At 43.9% G+C, this 19,838-nt stretch overlaps 1 protein-coding gene across 23 annotated transcripts in view; it reads left to right on the top strand.

The window, feature by feature from the left end:
* Positions 1–19,838, top strand: part of Kalrn (kalirin RhoGEF kinase) — a 603,889-nt gene that overhangs the window by 243,016 nt on the left and 341,035 nt on the right. For all 23 annotated transcript variants that reach the window (XM_029544638.1, XM_029544643.1, XM_029544642.1 and 20 more), the window contains exons 7-8: positions 14,989–15,180; positions 19,488–19,619. In XM_029544638.1, the coding sequence (XP_029400498.1) occupies positions 14,989–15,180; positions 19,488–19,619 (324 nt within the window). The remainder of the gene's footprint in view (positions 1–14,988; positions 15,181–19,487; positions 19,620–19,838) is intronic.

The following is a 19,838-nucleotide window of genomic DNA, read 5'->3' as shown; positions in this document are numbered from 1 at the left end:
CTCACACACACACACACACACACACACACACACAGGTTTTGTAGCATATTTTACTTAAAGCTGCGGATGAGTTGTTTAATCTTGTTTTACTACAAAATTAGGCCAGTGATTCTTATTTTGGGGAAGGTCATAGAGCCCTATCATGTAAAAACTAAGCTATGGGTCCTCTCTGCAGAGGAACATATATGCAAATGTTTTAAAATGTTTTTAAGAGAAACTATACAGTGCTAAATCTTGATGATCAACCTTCCCGATTTTAGAACTCAAGAACTTAATAACTTCCTTTTATAAATCACAGAACAAGTAATTGAGAGTCAGGTCTTGTGCGGATGCTGGGCCTGTGGCGATGAACTCACATGCAGGGTTGTATCCCACAGAACTCACAAGAGAGGCAAATGTTAGGTGTATAACTTCATCAGTAATGTGTGATTACAAACCAATAGCACCAACGTTTGTTGTCCTCGAGGAAGGGGAAAGTGAAGAGAGGGCTATAAAGGAGGAAGGGATGAATGCTGTATGCATTTTTAAAAACCAGGGTTGCTGTGACAGGGGTGAGAGGCAGGGCTAGATCCAAGTGAGGAGGGGCATCAGGTGCCCTTGTCCTTAGCCTTCAGCATTGGCCTGACAAGCTCACTTATGCTCATCGGGAATAGCATGTGAATTAAGGGATGTCCATTAAGTCCTAGGTATATCAAATTGTATATAAAACCATCAGCTCATAAGTTACCCACTTATGTTTTGACTCTGTGTCCATTGTTTACATACTGATTAAATATATAATTCTAGCAAAGAGGACAGTCACTGAATTTATTAGCTTTTTAAGAATGTTATAGCAAATACCATAACTAGTGTGTCTTAAACATCAGAAGTGAAGAAAAAAAAAAAAAACCCTAGGGATTCAGCTCAGTGGTAGAACTTTCATAGCATATGTGTTCAAGGTCTGCCCCCAGCAATATCATCACAAACAAACAGAAAGACCAGAAATGCATTATCTTGTGGTCTGGCTTCATGGACACAGACCAACATGCCAGCAGGCTGGGTTCCCCTTTGTCTTCCTTGGTGTGCCCTTAACATAGTGTTTTCTTCGAGAGTGCACACACCCCTGATGTGTCTCTGTGTCCTGGTCTCTTGGTTTTGTAAGACACAGGTTGGATGGGTCAGGGTCCCACACTAATAGCTGCATTTTAAATTAACTACTTCCTTAACAACCCTTTCCCTAAGTATGAACACATTCTAAGAAGCTAGGGCTCAGAGTGTCAAGGGATGTGGGTTTGGTTTAGTACATAATGCAGAAATAACTACCTAAGTCCTGGGAAGAAGAAAATCAGGAACTCCCTCAGTCTTATTTATGAATTGTTACCAATAAAGCATACCAATTAAACACATCTGCAAGAAAAACGTTGAAACTATTTAATCTTTAGATTTTTTTTTCTCATAACATGATTTTTTTTTTATTATTTTTAGTTCCCATAGGGACATGCTGGTCTTTTTTTTTTTTTTTTTTTTTTTTCCCCGACAGGGTTTCTCTATATAGCCCTGGCTGTCCTGGAACTCACTTTGTAGACCAGGCTGGCCTCCAATCAGAAATCCGCCTGCCTCTGCCTCCTGAGTGCTGGGATTAAAGGCGTGTGCCACCATGCCTGGCTCCATGCTGGTCTTCTGATCACTAATGATGATGACTGACCTACTAAACCCAGTGGGAAAATATCCTCTAGCTCTCTGGTTCCCAACAGTGCCTCGGGTTTTCTGAGCTCTCTGGGGCCTTCCTCTTTCTTAATTTTGCCTCCTGTTGGCAAATTCTCCATCCCCCAAGTGTGGCCTTCTCTGCTGGGAGTGAGGGTAAATCAGAGTGAGGAAGTAAATCAGAGCCTAGTCTATACAGAACAGTCTTGCAGCTATCCATGTAAGGTTCTCCATGTGTCAGGACCTCACAGGAGCATGTGTGACCCTGACCTTGCCTTATGTACACTTTTAACTAGCTGTTTCTTTGGGGGAAGAAATGAGTTGCTAATGGCCCCTGTCTGGAGTTTAAAAATATAGAATGGTATTCATTTTCTGTTGTTATGACAACTGGGAGGGCTCATAGTAGTGATGACGCTATGTAATGATAGCAGTGATGCGCATGCGAGCAGTGGGGAGCCGTTCTGCCGCCTCGAGTTTTAGATTCAGTGTTATTAATTCATTCAGTAGAGGCGAATATTGCATTTGGTGATAGATAAATCAAACCGCTTGTAAAAAGTTTGTGGTGGTCTCTTTGTTTTGAGGGAAAGTTAAAAATGACAACCCCCCAAGGAAAAACCATAACTGCTGCAAGAGATAGAAAGATTCTAGGCAGTTGATCTCTTCACTTAGACATAGTGCTGTGTGGCGCCCTGTCGTTATTGAGTGGGGAGGCTTCAAAGCAGGGTTCTACTGCACTTCCTGAAGCAGCAGAACTCATACGCGCGCGGGCGCGCACACACACACACACACACACACACACACACACACAACTTTTACAGACACATATACATGCACACCTGTCAAATTCGAATAGTAAGGCACCCATTTTTGTTGTTCTAGAGGAAGGGGAAGGGAAGAGAGGGATGTAGAAGAGGAAGGAGTGGATGCTGTATACATTTTTAAATATTAGTATCATGTAGAAAGCTTGGTAAAAATGCATAGTTCTCTGCTTTTTCTTCTTTCTCCTGTCCTGGAAAAATCACAATCTCTGTGAGTAGGTCCCTGGGAACATGTCTTTTTCACAAATTCCCCAAATGATGTACATTCCCACTACAGTGAGAAAGCTCTCGTTCTCTAGCCTTTATTTGTATAATAGTCACTCCCTAAAACAAACTATCTGAAGGCCCAAGAGAAGACTTCCAATGTGATAACCCAAGGAGCTCTGTGGACCGCCTCACTCCACATGGAAACTAGAGAAAATTGTTATTTTAAAACACGAGTTAAATTCTCTGGAGATAATCCGAAATCCCTGCAGGAAATAAGAAATGAAAAGTAAGCAAACAAACGGAAAGGTAAAAACTCAAATTACAGTATTTGTGGAATTTGAGTCAGGGACCCTTCCGTCCTTTACCCTTCCAGGTCAGCAGGATAAAAACCACTCCATACTGCTTGCAACCAGGATTTCAGGTCCTCTGTCCTCCAGCTCCTGGCTGAAGGACTGTGTTCCCATGTAGGACATTTCTGTTCCTGACCAAACCACCTGTTCTGAGTTAGAGTATGGGTGAGTGCAGCCTAGAGGTGTGGAGCTATTCTTCACAGCCCTCACTCGGGGGACAGCAGCTGTACCATGAGAACACTGCTGTGAGAATATTAGGGGCTCCCCTTGATGGCTGAGACAAGGCATGAAGGTTTAAGGTCACTCATCCCATCCCCCTGAGAAGTTAGCTCCTAAAGAGGTTCCACCAAGGAAAGCGTCCCCCTCCCCCTAACCCCAGCCCTAGAGCCGCGAGTGTCTTGGAGATTTGGTTGAGAATAGAAACATACTATATAAAACCGAGTCGCAAATCTTTTCCCAAAGGAGCCGACTTTATCTACAACAGAGATTACGGATGTTTAAGGCAATAGAGCTTTTAAAAGTGCCCTTGGGAGAATCTTGTAAAAGGCAGGGATTGGAGATGTAGATTAAACTTTAGACCTGATAGTTGAGCAAAGAAAACTAGGGAAAGAAAAATCACAAAGGAAATTCTTTATGCTGAAATCAACTCTTCCCAGAAAGTAATTTGACTCTAGCACAATGGGCAGTACTGGTAAAAATTAGTTATGTAACTATATAGGTCAAGGTATGTACAAATTCACTCTCCTTCTGTCTCTTCACTGACTTTAAAAGCAGTTGTTTAAAATAATATGTATATGTATTGTTGGACCTACAACATAGAAATATAATAAAGTAACACACACTAAGGAGGTATGAGGGTAAAAATCTGTATTGTTAAAGGAAACATCTCCGGTAGTGGCTGGAATCCACAGGAACAAATGAAAACACATAGAAATGATAATTAGGAGGCTAATAAACACAAGCTATAATATATGTTAGCTCTCCTTTTCTATCTCAGTCTTAATAGGCATGCAATTATGAAAAAGTGGTAATTATGGCAATGTGTTGAGTTTAAATCATTTATGGCTGTAATATATACAGGAACAATAGTACTACACAGGGAAAGGGAATAAAGCTCTCTCCAGGAGAAGTGCTTTCACACTCACTGAATTAAATAACATATATCACAAGCTGATTCTGCTAAGATGTATTTCTTAGATAACTAGGAAGATAAGTTAAAAATAGTAAAAATCAATCAGTAACGATATTGAAATGCTACATTAGAAAGTATTCTACTAGTACAGAAGTGTGGGATGAAAAGAGATATAGGAGGAAATGTATGACAGATAGAGAAAAGCAAATGTAGGTTCAACTGTGTCCATAATGACACTGGGAGCTAGGAGATGAACAGATATAATGCTTGCTGGATATAATGAAGACCTGGGGTTGGGTCTTGAGCACCATGTAAAAGACTGGGCATTTTGGTGTGCACAGGTAATTCCAGCCCTGAGGAAGCTCCCTGACTGGCCGGCCAGTCTAGTGGTTCAATGACAGACCCTATGTCAAAAAATTAGATGGAGATAAACTGAGGAAGACACTCAATATTGACCTTTGACATGAACACACATATGCTTATACAGTAATAAAGACATGTGCACACATATGAATACCTACACTCAACATATACACACAAAAATAATGGCACTGAAGGTGTAAGAATTAAACAAAGGTGTAGATTGTTAGGTTTTAGAAAGCCAGTACCTAAATGTTTGGTTTCTACAGGAAATACACTTGAGAATCAAAGATACACAGCAATTGAATATACAAGGATGGAAAAACATTGAGCCATTATCCAGAGTAATACAGATTTTCGTCTGCATGCCTCCTTTTTGGCATCACTGGCTGAATGTATGTTGTAGACCCAACACAAACATGTGTTCAGGACTCAATGGCCTTGGTGGCCTTTAAGGTTCACATGACCTGAGCTTCTTTTTGAGAATCTGATCCTAAAGATGAAAATGGCACCATTACTGCATGTTCCTTGCTGACAAGAGTAAGGGGGATTGATTTTTTTTCTGGGGATTACATCTTAGGACAGCCTGCCAGAGAACCTGAGATGGTAAAGTACCGAACACAGTGCCAGCCAGCCTGTTCTTATCAGTCAAGTTCAACAGGATGCAATGTTTGTATGTCTACAAACAGCTTTGTGGGTGGAATTTCCCTTTTCTGGCCGCTCTGTAGGAGGAATAGAATTTATTTTCTGACCAGCCCTGGACCTGTTTATGACCTTTGTGCTTGGCACCGTCATCAGTACTTAACTAGACCAGGGGGAAGAGCAGAACAGAGCGTGCCTAGCACTCAGCTATAGGGAAGTGGGTGCCTGCATGTAAGATCACAGGCCTCTACTCTTACTGTTCACCCTGTCACCTTGGTGTGACATGCTATATTTGACTCCTGTCACCTTGGATTGTGATTTAACTGTACAGAGTGAACCCTAGGAAACCTCTACAAGATTGGAAATAGGTTTGAGACTGGGCAGTCCAGTGTGAAGAAATGAAGTCAGCTGGCGTTAGCCCTGCTCTGAGCTCTTCAGCGATTATTATTACCTAGTAGGGTTGGTTGGAGAATGAAGACTCCTTCTACCCAGTGTCAAGCACCTGCCTGTCTTCACCCCTGCCTTCTTGGTCCCCACCAATGCTTCTGATGCCCCTTTGCCTTTGTGCACTGGTCCCCAGTCAGCCCTGTTTGGATGGGAAACACCAGCATCCTTGGGCTTTGGAAGAGCATCCCAGCATCACTCTAGCACATCACTCTCTTGCACACTGCACTGGCTCACACACCAGCTGCTCAGCCATTGGCCCAGGCCGATTCCAGAAAGTTTTTCTGAGCTTATGCTGAGGGCTTGGGTGACTGCTTAACCTCTGGCTTGTGGTTGGCACTGGCCCGGCTCAGTTTTCTGTCTTGATTGTTACCTCTTCTAGGTCCTAGATTGTTGTCCCTTGGCCTTACTATTGGTTCTCAGCTCAAAGCACAGGTACCCCTGTTTTCACTGTCGGGGGACTCTCCAGCTTCATGGTTTTGCCATTGGCTGTTTGTGTGGTATTCTCTGTGCTTTCTCCTGAGCTTCCTTCAGCTCACCTACACATTCACATATACAGGCCGACAGGACTTCCTGTTCAGGCTCAGGTCTGCAGATGCCAGGAGGTTAATTTGTGTAGAATTCAGCCAGTGCCAACACGTGACCTAGAGAGAAGCCTGGGTACTGCTGCTTGAAACCCCTGCCCTGGCTCCCTCTTTTGCAGCATTCCCCATCCCCTTGTGTGCTCTACCTTTTCCCAGATCTATTTTACATGGCACCGAAATACATGCCCAGTAGATCCACATCAGCTTACTCTCTGGTGTTCCTAATGACACACAAGACCCGTGGGCATAAGAATTTTACATCTTGGTTCTTCCTTGTGCCAATCCTTGATATCTGGTTGGCTTGATGTATGTATGTATGTATGGATGGATGGATGGATGGATGGACCAACAGACAGATAATAAATACATAAGGAAACAAAGTTAAGATTTGAATAATAAAGCAAGATACTGACTAAAGGGGCCTTGAAATTCTGAACTTCTTGTGCTCTATGTAGACAAATTCCTGTTTCTCTGTAACCTTTGGTTTCCTGGTAGAAAGTATTGTTTCAAGAAGGAAGAAGCTGGACAAAGTCCATCTGCCAGGCCTCCTTGCCCATTCTAGAAAGGAACTAATGTGCAAATTCTAGAGCACGTCAAAAGTACAACAGATAGTCTTCAAAGATGGGGACATTTAATTCTCTCTCCAGATGTCATGTTTCCTTGGGATATGAATCATGATACCTTTGGAAGAAATATCCCATCGCCATGTCCCATCTTCCATAGTGAACATTCTCAGCCATCCTGATTCTTTCACATTCAGGGCAAAGTCAAATATCCTGGTGAAGACAAGTCAGGACTGAGGGTGTCAACCACAGCTCTGTGTTTCCTTTCTCATGTAGCCTTAGGCAGGGCATTCACATTCCTTGCTACCTCCTCTGTAGCCTGAGGAGAAGGGCAGTGCCTTTGCTGAGAATTTTGTGAGGGAAAATGTGGTTTTGCTTTTAGGCACAAACTTAACATGGTGTTGTGCTTGGCAAATGCTGGCCTATTCTTGTTGTCAGGTCAGAAATGCTATAAGAAATACCCTTCGTATCAGACAGCTCCACAGAGTTGCCAAGTGTGGGACTTCTCAGACATTCAGGTGCATGGCTGCCACCTGAGGCATGCATGTTAAAGTGCTGATTTAAGGCAGAATGTTAGCAGGTGCTGACTTCCTCAGCTGCTGTTGCTACCGCTGTCCCGGACCATACTCTAGCTCGGCCCTGTACAAGAAGGCCAAGGGATAGATGGACTACTGATGGATGCATTTACCTGAAGTTTCAGCTTCTGGTTTCAGCATTAAAGATGGCCTAAAATTACCACATGGAAAGGCTGTGTAATTCCTAATCACATTCTCTGTGGGTGTCCTTGAGTCTAATGCCAGCTGTACCTGCCTTTTTAATCTTACAGTGATGTCTTTCTATCAATCTACCATGTATCCATCTATCTACACACACACACACACACACACACACACACACACAGCCTTACCTCCATGGAGGCTTCTCTCAGTGCCAAGAAAGGAGAAGGGCATTTCTCTTTTCCTTCAACCTGCTGTGGGTTTCTGTGGCCATTTGACATATGGCCAGGCGATTGTTTCCGTGGCTGTTTAATGGTTTGTGAAGCAATTGCTGGAGAAAACATCTCTACAACAAGCCAGGCCAGAGGGGCGAAAGGATTTGTGGGCCAATGTTATCTTTGCTGAGCACTAGGCCGTTCCTATTCTTTCCTCTCTGTAGCCAGCAGTGACAGATGGCTTCCACCTGGACTGACCTAGGGTTCAGCCAAACCAGAGCAGAGAGTCATCCATCAGCTTCCCTATTCGCCCCCCTAGAGGGCAGCCTGTGCTGTGAGGGGGCAGGGTTGGAGCTTTTGCTTAGCGCTCATTGCTTGCCTGTAGCTGCTGCGGTGTGGCTAAGCACTATCAGTTCCTACCCCAGATGTTACAGCCCCGATGTCCATATGTTTCGAGGTGGGATCAGCAGGTTTACGTGGTAATGTTAAACTAATTAATCATAAACTGATGCTTTAGCAGCTCTAGGACCCAAAGTGGGCTTGGGATTACAAAGATATCAGTGCCTACACAGGGTCTCGTTGAGCTGCAGAGAGAGGTGAGGCTGGCTAAGCTTTGGTACGGTCTCTATTATCTTACCAATAGTGGACGTTATTATGAAAAAAAAAATCTTCAAATAACTTCCCATATCATTCTTTGAGTGTGACAAAATAGAAATATAAGTTGCAGGACACAAGAAAAAAGTAGAAATAAGAAAGGGGGTTTAGCAGAGCGGGGACCTTTGTTCTCTTTGTGACTTTGAACCCATCACTCAACTGATTTAATGAACACTAAGCAAACTAAGTGAAGTCAAGATGTATCTACATTCTGCTTTTATTTTCTAAGTAAAATGTCATTGTTACATGAACTTAGCTTCTGAAAAACTTCTAATAAAGTGGGTTTCCATTCCTTATAACAGTAGCCATTAAAATCTGCCTATTTCATTATTTGCAAATTGACTCTACTTTTTTGAAAAAAAAAAATGAAATCTTTACTGAAGCCAAAAAGATGGGAAAATATGACAAGTTTTAACATTGACTATATGCAGCCTAGCCAGATAAATAATTTAAATAAACTTAATTTTAATTAAAAAATAGAAAATCTGCTAAAATCAAAAATATCCCATAGCTACCCAAAGTATTCAAAGTGGAAAAGAAAGAAACTTCAAATAATTTTTGCTCCTCAATAAGAATGGGGGCTGGAGTGTGTCTCGGTTGCTCGGTGGCCTCGTATGTGCAGAGGCATGGACTCACGCCGAAGTGCTGATAAAAAGAATGAGCTGGATAAAAATAGAGGCTGAGTGTGAATCCCACTAGCTCTGCAACCCATAGAGAGGTGATATTTTGGCTATTAACTGGTTAGAAACAGAATTTCCTCCATTATATTTAAGAACACAATTATTCCTGATAATTAATGCATGTGTTCTCTAATTAGGAATATAATTTAAACCATCTTTTATATGCCTAAGAGAATTAACAGAAGAGATTCCTAAGAGCTACCAACCGTCCCGTGTAGCTGCTACAGAACTTCAGCTAGCAGCTGGAGTTGGCCCTTGGCCAGTCATTGGCCTGGGTTCCCTATGACGTTTTGAATCTGGAGTCAGGGGCTCTAACAGGACTGAATCTCAGTGATATTCTGGCCTCGCCCTCGTGATGATTGGGGCAGACAGGCCACAACTTTACATCCATATGTGACCATGGAAATGCCATGGTTCCATGAACTGGCGTGAGATTAAGAGCCATGCCTGGGACTTGTTCTCTGCAGAGATGAATCATCTCTGAGGACTTTCTGCTACCTCTGGAGTCAAAGTCACACCACCCCTAGAGCATAAAATGAAGACCCCATGCTTAGCCTAGGGAGGACCTGCCTGGCAGCCCTGTCAGAGAGAAGCAGAAAAATCTTTGTCCCCTTGGGTGAGGACAAGACAGCCCAACTGTGAGTGCTGTGGATGTGACAAGCTCATGCCAAGCAGTAGAGCTGTCTCGAGAAGTCTGGTTCAAGCCTACTGGGTGTATGTGTCTCCACCTTAAGGAATGGAAGCACACTGCCTGGGAAGACTTGCTTACACAGTGTTGCTAGGAGGGTGTGACTTCTCAGGTCTCAATGGGTCAAGGAGAGCCTTGTAGATAACTCATAGCTTCAGTCACTTAACTCCTCCTAGGGCTCAAGTATCTGCCAGGAAAAGGTATAGTAAGGGGGGGGGGCTGGCAGCTGTACAGCTGGAACATATGTGTCAGGCCCTATGGAAAGTGCATCTTCCCAGGAATAGTAGGGGACATCGTACTGTGCTCTCTGTGAACCAGGCTGGGACTTTGACAGCTCATGGTGCCTCCGGCTGTGAATGCTGACATACTTTTTATTGTGCTTTTTACTAATACTTTGATTTGGTTTGTACAGGTTGGAGGATAATGCCAGTCTGCTGCAACTGGATGGGGGAAAGGATAATGATGTTTGTCACATTGACAGTTATCAGGCAACTGACTGGATGCCTTCTGTTACTTCTGGTACACACAGTGTCTGATCAGAATAAAGCCTCTGACCACAGAGCTATGACAGTTGTCCCAGTTCTTAGAAGAAAAGTGAATGGGAGTCAAATAATACAGGCTCCTGGCAATGATCACCTTAGCAACCAGCCTCCAACACAGAACTGAAGGTTGCTAAAATCATAGCTTGTTTCTCCTAGAGCTGGTGTCTCCTTCACAAAAGGAACCTAATTCATAAAAATTTGCTTTTGATGGAAAGCTATTGGTGTCTTTGACAGTAAGCACCTTTGCATGTTTTCATAGCCACTTGGAATGTTCAAAGTTAGAGCTCTTTCTGGAGGGCTGAAAGTTCAAGACTCTGCCACATAGTTCTTAGGGAAAAGTGGCTGCTTCATTGATTTCAGCAGTCATAGCAGATGACAGGGTCATGGAGAAGGGGCTGTCTAGCCTGTAATCTCCAACTAATGACTTTGAGAGGAAACAAATGATGGCAAATTCCATAGGTAGCAAAAGGGGGCAGGGTGCAATAGAGAAGGTTTTCGAGTCAGCAAGATCTTGCTGGACTTAGTTATTTTTCCTTCTTGTGACCAAATGGCAAGGAGGATGGTGGATGACACAACAGACCATGAGGCAACTCTACTGTGTTCTATAGGGTAGCTCACACTCTACTACACTTTAAAAAATAAGGATAGTCACAGGAAGAATAATGGTAGTGCTGAGTGTATATGGAGAATTTAATAAATCCATTCTGAAGGATGTTAGAAGATACTCATCGGCATGGTTAGCACAGGCTAAAATCCCAACACTTAGTGGGTAGAAGCAGGAGGATCAGGAGTTCAAAGACACCTTCATGTAGACAGTGAGTCTGAGGTCAGTATGTGCACAAAGAAAGACACACCTCATGCCAGCCGTCAGTCAAGTTATTATCTTCTGGTTTGTCTGAGAAGCTCTGCTGAGGGAGAGGGTGTGAAGAGGCAGGACTATTGGTCATGTAGAACATGAAGAACTCAGGAGATCCGGCTCCAGACTCAGTGTTTATGCAGCGGGCAGTGAAGAGCCAAGCTGTGACCTGTGGACAGCAAGGCTGAGCTTCGAACTTCTCGGATAGGCAGCGCCGTCCTTGCCTCCTTGGCATGGCTGACCCAGAACTGAGAGCTCTGAGGTCACCTAGCTCGGCTCCCTTATTTTTCTAGTGAGGAAACGGAGGCATAGAAGCACCGTGACAGCTTAAGCGAGTATCCTTGCTGGGGACAGAACTCACATATTTCCTTCTGGTCCAGTGACAGTGATGCCTGACTAATAGACAGCTGTACAGAGGCACTTGTGGAAGGGGAGACAGTGGAGGGAACAGCCATAGCAGATTTAAAAGGCCCAAGGAGCCATGATCACTCTCTAGCCGGCTGAGTCCTAGAGTGAGCTTGACTCTCACATGCTCTTCAAAAGAGATGGGACTATCACACAAAAGGACCACAGGAGAGACCGAGCACAGGCCCAGCAACGCCATCTACCTCCAAAGACGGACATCTTGTTTGTTTATCCACTTGGTCAGGGTATTTTACCTCCCTCTGCTTTTCCAGCTTTTAGAGATTCTCCCTGACACTCCTCATTTCACATCTGGTTTGTGGCCGACTGTGTACTCAGGGTTGTTTCAGAACCTGTCTGCCCATTCCCCTCAGGTTCTAGGTTAAGAATATGAACAAAGTGATGAACTTGACAGTGTAACTTGCCTTGGTCTCCTGTCGTTCAGCATGGGAATTGTAGGGAAGAACATGAGCAACCGCACAAGTCAGTTACCCATCGTCCCTCTGGTGTGGGGCGTGGCCTCAGCCTTTGCTGTGATGCAGAACTGCCTGTTAATTTTAGGAGGACAGCTCCCTGTCCACTGGTAAGGAAACATAAGGCCATTTTCTGTGGGATTAGCATCCAGAATATGATGCTAAGCTCTGATCTTTTTTGTTTGATTTTTGTGTTCCTCTGTGATCATGAGTTTAGGGTAGAGGGGACCACGGAGAGAGCCCCTTCCTGCCACCTCTGTTAGTGGCTCAAACACCTCTCTCTGTATCCTCAATGACTTGCTTCTATCTCTGTGGAAGAGTGCCTCTCAATCTTTAATACATTTCCTCGTACTGTGATGGCCCCCAACCATAAAATTATTACTATCACTACTTCATAGCTACAATTTAATCGCTATTAAGAATTATAATGTAAATATCTATGTTTTTCTGTGGACTTAGGTGACCCCTATGAAAGGGTCATTTGATACTCAAAAGGGTCACAACCCACAGGTTGAGAGCCACCGCTGTGAAAGAGCTCATTTAATTTTGCTTTAAACCATAGCCATTTGAAAATTGGTCTTATGTGGGTATAGAATAGGTGGGCAGCAATTCTGCCCACTCTTTGATCTCTTGCAGCCCCTAACACAGAGCCTGCCCCACTCTCTATAAATATTTGAATGAGTGACAAGCTGTCAACAGTCTCCTGAGGTGGCCACAGTAGGACATCTGTAATCACTGTCTGTGTTCCCTGGGTGGGAGGAGAATGCAAACATGTGGTGACAAAGGTGACAAAGGAATGTCTTACTGTTCCTGCCTTCCTGTACCCTGTGTGACCAAAGCTGAACACCATCCTTCCTCTGAGGCAGGCAAACTGAATACTGTGGAGAGGTCTCTATAAATGGGAGAGGAACCTTCCGGGACTGGCACCCACCCGGGAGGACAGCTTTATGAGGAATTATCAATCCTTGTAAATCCCCAGTCCACTTTCTCATAGGCACCCTGGGCATTGTCTGCAGATGGCCATGCAGACAATAGCTCCCGTGTTTCTCTGACCTCTAGAGTATGGTTGGCCTGTGGGAGGTCAGGCTGCAAATGTCAGAGTTACCCTAGGAAGGACCTTTAGCCACTGAGAGGTAGGGCTTAATGTGCCAATAACTCAGACCCTACACCTGTCAGCAGGATCTGTAGGAGATGTGTTTTATAGTTTCTTCAAAGGTCTCCAGAGAGACTGAACCCAGATGCTCATAGCACTAACCTACTGATAAATATACCCTGTACCGACCCCACCCGTGACTTCTTTTTCCTCACTGTGCTTCCCGGGAGAGGGCGCAAACCAAGTATTTCCCTGAAACTCCCGACTTTCACAGTCTGTTTGATAATGACAAACATCAGTGACAGACTTAGGATGTTGGGGGGACTTCGGTGTTGTCCCCTAGAAGAGAAAGCTATTAAAGCTGGCACCTCCCTTTTCTTCCCTTTTCCTTCTTCTGTGTCAGTGTGTGGTGGGGTTTGGTTTCTTGTTTCTTGTTTTGGATTTCTTTTTTCTTTCTGACAGTTCTATAAATAGTTTAATTTTCCAGAGGATTTGTGTTCTAACTCAGAAAACAGTGTCGATAATGATCCCTGATTCTATAAAGGACGGTTGTTTCTCCTGATAACAGCCAGCACTACTCTAGCACCCTTAAGGAAATGAGTGTCTGTGGAAGGGCTCATGCCACACTAAAAACAGAGATGGTACACAGGGGCCTTTAGACACCAGAATGGATTTGTGCTTATGTACCCCACTTAACCTTTTAAACCTCCATGGAGACCTTTTAAATTAAGAGAGACCTTATCAACCTGGGCCAGGTTTGAGATGAAGTGTGTGGAGGTTGGGGACAGTTGAGATGAATGAGGACCGTGAAGGGAAAATAAGGGAACCCTCATTACGCCTCTCCGAGTGTTAATGAACTACTGCACAGCTCATAGAGCCCAGGGAAACTGCTGCCGCTGAGGGTATTTATCATCATCTGAGGAGATTTGTAGCAAAAGCGAGAGTGTGAGTAACCTGGCTCCTGGTCCTCCAGGCATCACGTGTGCCGAAGAGCTCCCCAGGGACGCCACATTACATGGCTGCTTTGACAGACAATTAATAGGAGAGAGCAGTTAGAAATAATCAGGACTGCCGCTGCGCTGTGTTGGTCGGGTTTTCCTTTTGTCTTGTTCCTTCCCGGGGAGCTTTTCTGCTGGCTTAGTGTGAAGCAACATACATGTTCATGGGTTTTTAAACCGGCAAGCAAAAAAACGGGAATGGATGCCAACGAAACCCAGTGTGGAAAGGAGACAGCAGGTCGAGGAGGTCCCTGCAGATGCACTGAGGCACACCTGTCAGTGCCTTTCAGAATCAAGGAGGGAAATGTTCCCAAGTCCCACAGGGAGAAGCAGGGGCCCATTGTAACCTCCAAACTCTGTCTTTGTGAACACCCTGGCTAGTGGCTCGTGCCTTTGGTCTCTTGGTGAAGAATGAGAATATAGGGAGGTGGAAAGGACACCTTTGGCGGGGGATGGGGAGGTGATGGATTACAATAAACCATTCTGCTATACTGTAGGGGAGTTTCACCCTGTGTGCAGTTCTCTAGAGTAAGAGTGGTGTCCTTGCTACCTTCAGCTCCTACCATGATCCACAGCTTCCAAAGTGTATGCCATTGAGAATAGCTCCTTTGATTGTGATGGTTTCGTAAGAGTGCATGTAGAGAGTACACTGATGCTTCTTTTTGGCATGCATACAATCTGGGCTGGTTCTCTGGTTGAACTGTTTCAGTTCTGGAAGGACTTTTCTTGGGCCTCTTCTATACACAGATTCCAAGTCTACCCCCAATCTCTCTCAGGCTTTGTGTTTTGGGTGGGCTCCTCCTCCAAACACTCCTCTCGGCAATGCTCAATGGATGGCTACCTTTTCAGTCTTCCCCCCCTAAGTGTTTACCCTGCTTTGTCTCCTAGAATGCCTATGTCAACATCAACCGCATCATGTCTGTCGCTTCCCGCCTCTCAGAGGCCGGCCATTATGCCTCCCAGCAAATCAAGCAGATCTCCACGCAGTTAGACCAGGAGTGGAAGAGCTTTGCCGCCGCCCTGGATGAACGCAGTACAATCCTGGCCATGTCTGCTGTGTTCCACCAGAAGGCAGAGCAGGTAAGACCCAGAGGCCTGTGGCAGGTGGTGGTAGTGGAAGGCCTGTGGGAGGAGCAGGGCACGGCAGGGTAGAAACATACATACTCTCCATAGAGAACCCTGAGATCCCATTGAGTAGGTTTGATAACAAGCCTTGTTCTGTCCTACATATACAAGAAACATTGGTAACTTATAGCTCAACTTTTCACATCAACAGGAGAGGATTCATAGAATTCTGCTTGCAAGTGCTGTGTGTGTGTGTATGTGTGTGTGTGTGCGTGGTGTGTATGTAGTGTGAATATGTGTTTGGAATATGTGTATGAATGTGTGTGGTGTATATGTGGTGTGTGTGTGTGGTGTGTATATGAATGTGTATGTGTATGTATGAATGTGTGTGGTATATATGTAGTGTGTATGGTGTGTGTGTGTGTTGTGTATGTAGTGTGTATGGTGTGTGCAATGTGTGTATGAATGTGTGTGGTGTGCATGTGGTATATGTGTGTGTAGTGTGTATGTGAATGTGTATGGTGTGTCTGTGGTGTGTGTATATGAATGTGTATGAGTGTATGAATGTGTGTGGTGTGTATATGGTATATAAGGTGTGTGTGTTTATGTGTGTTGTATATGTAGTGTGTGTGGTGTATAAATGTGTGTGGTGTATAGGTGGTATGAGTATGTGTGTGGTATGTGTGAATGTGTATGGTGTGTTTGTGGTGTGTGTATATGAATGTGTATGGTGTATATGTTTGTAGTGTGTGTTGTATATGTAGTGTGTGTGGTGTGCATATGAATTTGTGTGGCGTGTATGTGGTATGAGTATGTGTGTGGCGTGTTTGTGGTGTGTGTATATGAATGTGTATAGTGTATATGTTTGTGGTGTGTGTATGTGTATACATATTGTGATGTGTGTATATGTTTGTGTGGTATGTGTATGAGTGTGTTGGTATGTGGTACATGTTTGTGTTTTTGTGAGTATGTGCTGTGTGTGGTGTATGAGTGTGTGTGTGTGAGTGTGAATGTGCACATGTGTGAGTGGCATTTGTGTGTGTATGCTGTCTGTGTATGGGAGTATGTGTGATGTGTGCATACATGTGTGAATATGAGTGTATATATGTATGTAGTAAGTGTGTATGGTATGTGTATGTGTGTGGCATGTATGTGTGAATATGTGTGGATGGTATGTGTATGAATGTGTACGTGAGTGTGTGAGTGTGTGTGTAGTATGTGTGTATGAGTGTGTGCATGCATGTGCATATGTATGTATTAGTGTACTCTGAACAGAGACTGGAGGAATGGAAGAGTGGTGGTCTGAGTCCTGAGAGCTGAGGAAACTGATTTACAGGAAGTGTGTGTTAGATAGGTACAGTGGATAAGAAGTTAGTAAGATTGCAGTGGGTGGGCACATCTGCTACGACCTGCAGATGCTATAGGAAACCATTTCACAAAGAGCAAAACTGAACCTTGAAGCACAGGAACTGCCCAAGAGCCTGTGGTATGTCAGCTCCTGGCTCAAACCAGCTCCTGGAAAACGACTTGTTAATTTTTTTCAGATATTTTGTGAGTTAATGGTTGCTAAGCTCATCACTTCTTAGAATCTGTTCTTGGGATTGTTTCTATGCTTTCTGTGATGGAGATCCTATAGAGTTGTACACTCCTGGCTGTCTCTTTTCAATTCACACTTAGTGATGTCCCATTGATAGGTTAATATGTTAAAATGTGAGAATTTTATACCATGGAAGTCGTCAAGTCAGGGCTTGAGAATCTACTCTTAGAATCGTAAGAAACGGGAAGGGTGTGTGTTTTAGAATGCACTCATCGAATGCATCTGGTCAATAACTGTTATAGTGTGATAGCATCTGAAATCCAGGCATGTCTTTTCAGTATTCACACTCACACGCATCATTGAGGGGCAAGCTTTGGTTTTACTCCCTAATGGAATGTAAGCAAAAATATCAGTGTTGTGATGGAACAATGTAAGCTTATCACTTACTATCAACCATACATTAGCTGTGGATACAAGAGTTTCTCAAAAGTACCTGTGAGAATGGATTGGCTACATGAAGCTACAAATCAGAGCATTGTAAAAGTTATTCTTTGTAAATGTAGGTTATGTAGTCTTTGTATCAATACAACTTATATTAGTATATATGGATGTGTATATGTGTATATATATACTAATCATTATTATATTATAATGTGTTCATATGTACATATATGTGTACACATATACACATCAATATAGGTACTAATCATTATTATAATGCATTCATTATATGTATATTCATATGTACATATATACATGTATGTATATACATATCCATATATGTACTGATCATTATTATATTATAATGCGTTCATATGTACATACATACATGTACATATATACACATCCAAATATGTACTAATCATTAAACACTTTCTTACACCCACTGATAAAAATCAAACAATCTCTAGGCTGTTCAGGCTTTAGGCCAGAAGTGCCTGGCTTTGTTTCTTGCACATTAAATGCTTCTGACCTCCTACATTTTTTTTCAGGTGTTGTGTTTAAGTAACTCACAGGTAATGGAGTTCCAGACATAGAGTCATATCTTAAGTCCTTTCCCCTAACCTGGAATCTCCCCCTAACATGGAAGGCAACAGCATGGGGTCACTGAAGCAGTCTTGACTTGGAGGCCAGACATGAGGAGTCTTTACCCAGTCCTCTCCTTATTAACTTTTGGAATGTCAATCCCACTATTCTGAGCCCCTTTCCTTTTCTCCCATGAGAGTCTGGTTATTCATATTCACAGGGATGTAGTAAGGAGTGGCTAGTGCCTTCATAGGATCCCAAGAAAATTGACGTTCAGTCTGTTCTGTCTTCAGCTCTATCATGTGCTCACTTGATTCTGGGCTCATCTAGTTAGCAAGGAAGATTAAGTCCTTCCCGATGTCTCTGGCTTCCTTGCTGTAGGCTGGGACCTGCTATAGACTCCTATGAGAGAAATAGGGAAATCCCTCCATCCCCAGATGGCACAAGAATGCCAAGTTTCTCCCAGGTTCTTCTGTGAAGTTACCCATGGGCAGAACAGTAACCCAGTAGGAAGCTTCCTAGTGTGTCCTGTCTGTCACTGGGTAGTAGCTGGCAGTCTTCCAGAAGTGCCAGGAGATGCCTAAAGACATACAGAATGTAAAACCAAGTGTAGCAGCCAACAGGCCAGGGGCTAAGAGCTGACAGACACCAGGATGAGCCATCTGTCGCGTATTTATAGAAGAAAACACGGGGCCAGAGCTGAGATGAAGTGGAAGAGTTAAGGTGATTTGTTTTCTGATTTGGATTGGTTTGGGTCAAAAACAAGTTTATTTGTATCTATTTTAGTGTATTTTCCTCAGTATTCACCAGTCCTTCAGGGAAGTCATAAACCATGCTTCTCTTTAGTTGAGGAGAGAAAAAGAAAAAAAAAAATAACAGATTCGAGACTATTTTTTAAGCATTTATTTAGGCAGCTCTTTATTGTCCTCCTATGGGCTGTTCTAGGCAATGAGATGAAAAGGTATTTAGGCAATTAATTTAAATGGAGCTGTGCATCCAGGCGAGGGAATCACAGACAGTACCATTCCAGACTGTTGGGTGGAAAATTATTTGCATTTTAAAGATGCATTTTTCCACCCAGTGATTCAGAGCGATTTGAGAAAGCTCACCTTTTGTGCGGGGGAGCCATAGTTTTCTACAGTTGTTAATTTTAATTTTTAAATAATTTGATGTCTGCTACGGTCTGTCTATACACCACATCTCAGGAGCCACTGCCACTGTAGGAGCACCCTACTATGTTCTGGATGTCCAGCCCTCAGGAGCAGGGTTCGACAGTTCTGATGAGCCTTAGTCTGTATTCCCTATAGGAGGAGTCTCTACAAGGTCCTGGGGGTGCTAGTGATCTCTCGGGGTGTTCTGTGCCTCTCCCCACAATTCCCTGCACACAGGATGCACAGGCTAGCAAACTCTCATTGCATGTCATTCAGCCCTTCTCATGTGCCCAAATGTGTAAGTTGTGCTCATTATCAATGGGCTACAGTGGCTGGGCAGGTGCCTGTTGTCTACAGATTTTGCAGGGAATAACCTATGGAGCATCCAGATGCCTGGCCCAGTCCTGCTCTTTGTAGAAACTGTACTTTCCAAATGTCTGCCTGGCTGAACTTTGTACTAGGGGTTGGTCCAGCCTTCTGACGGTGGTCCTGAACTACTAAAACGTCTCATTGCCGTTGCTAACGTGTCTGACCCTTGCTCCTCGTCAATGTACTTATTCTCCATCCAATGTCGCACGCACACTCACTCGCCTGACATCTCTTTCCAGTTCCTGTCAGGAGTGGATGCCTGGTGTAAGATGTGCAGCGAAGGCGGCCTTCCTTCTGAGATGCAGGACCTGGAGCTGGCAATCCACCATCACCAGTCCTTGTATGAGCAGGTGACCCAGGCCTACACAGAGGTGAGAACCAAAGGGACAGCCACAGGTCTGTGTGTGCTGGGTGGGGGCCTAGAGTGCAGCCATGCATAGTGTGGGATAGCCCGGGTTCAATTTTAAGAAAAGAAAGCTTTCTTCTTTTGTATCTTTATGAACTTTGACCCGAGAGCTGTGGAGTCTCTACCCAGGGGCAGATTTGGTTTGAGCTTTGCCAGGCCCACCCTGCCGCATATATGTTCATTT

The sequence above is a fragment of the Mus pahari genome, chromosome 12 (assembly GCF_900095145.1).
Source record: "Mus pahari chromosome 12, PAHARI_EIJ_v1.1, whole genome shotgun sequence".
Classification (NCBI taxonomy): domain Eukaryota; kingdom Metazoa; phylum Chordata; class Mammalia; order Rodentia; family Muridae; genus Mus; species Mus pahari.
Note: the sequence above shows the minus strand (reverse complement) of the source record. Positions and strands in the feature narration are given on the sequence as shown.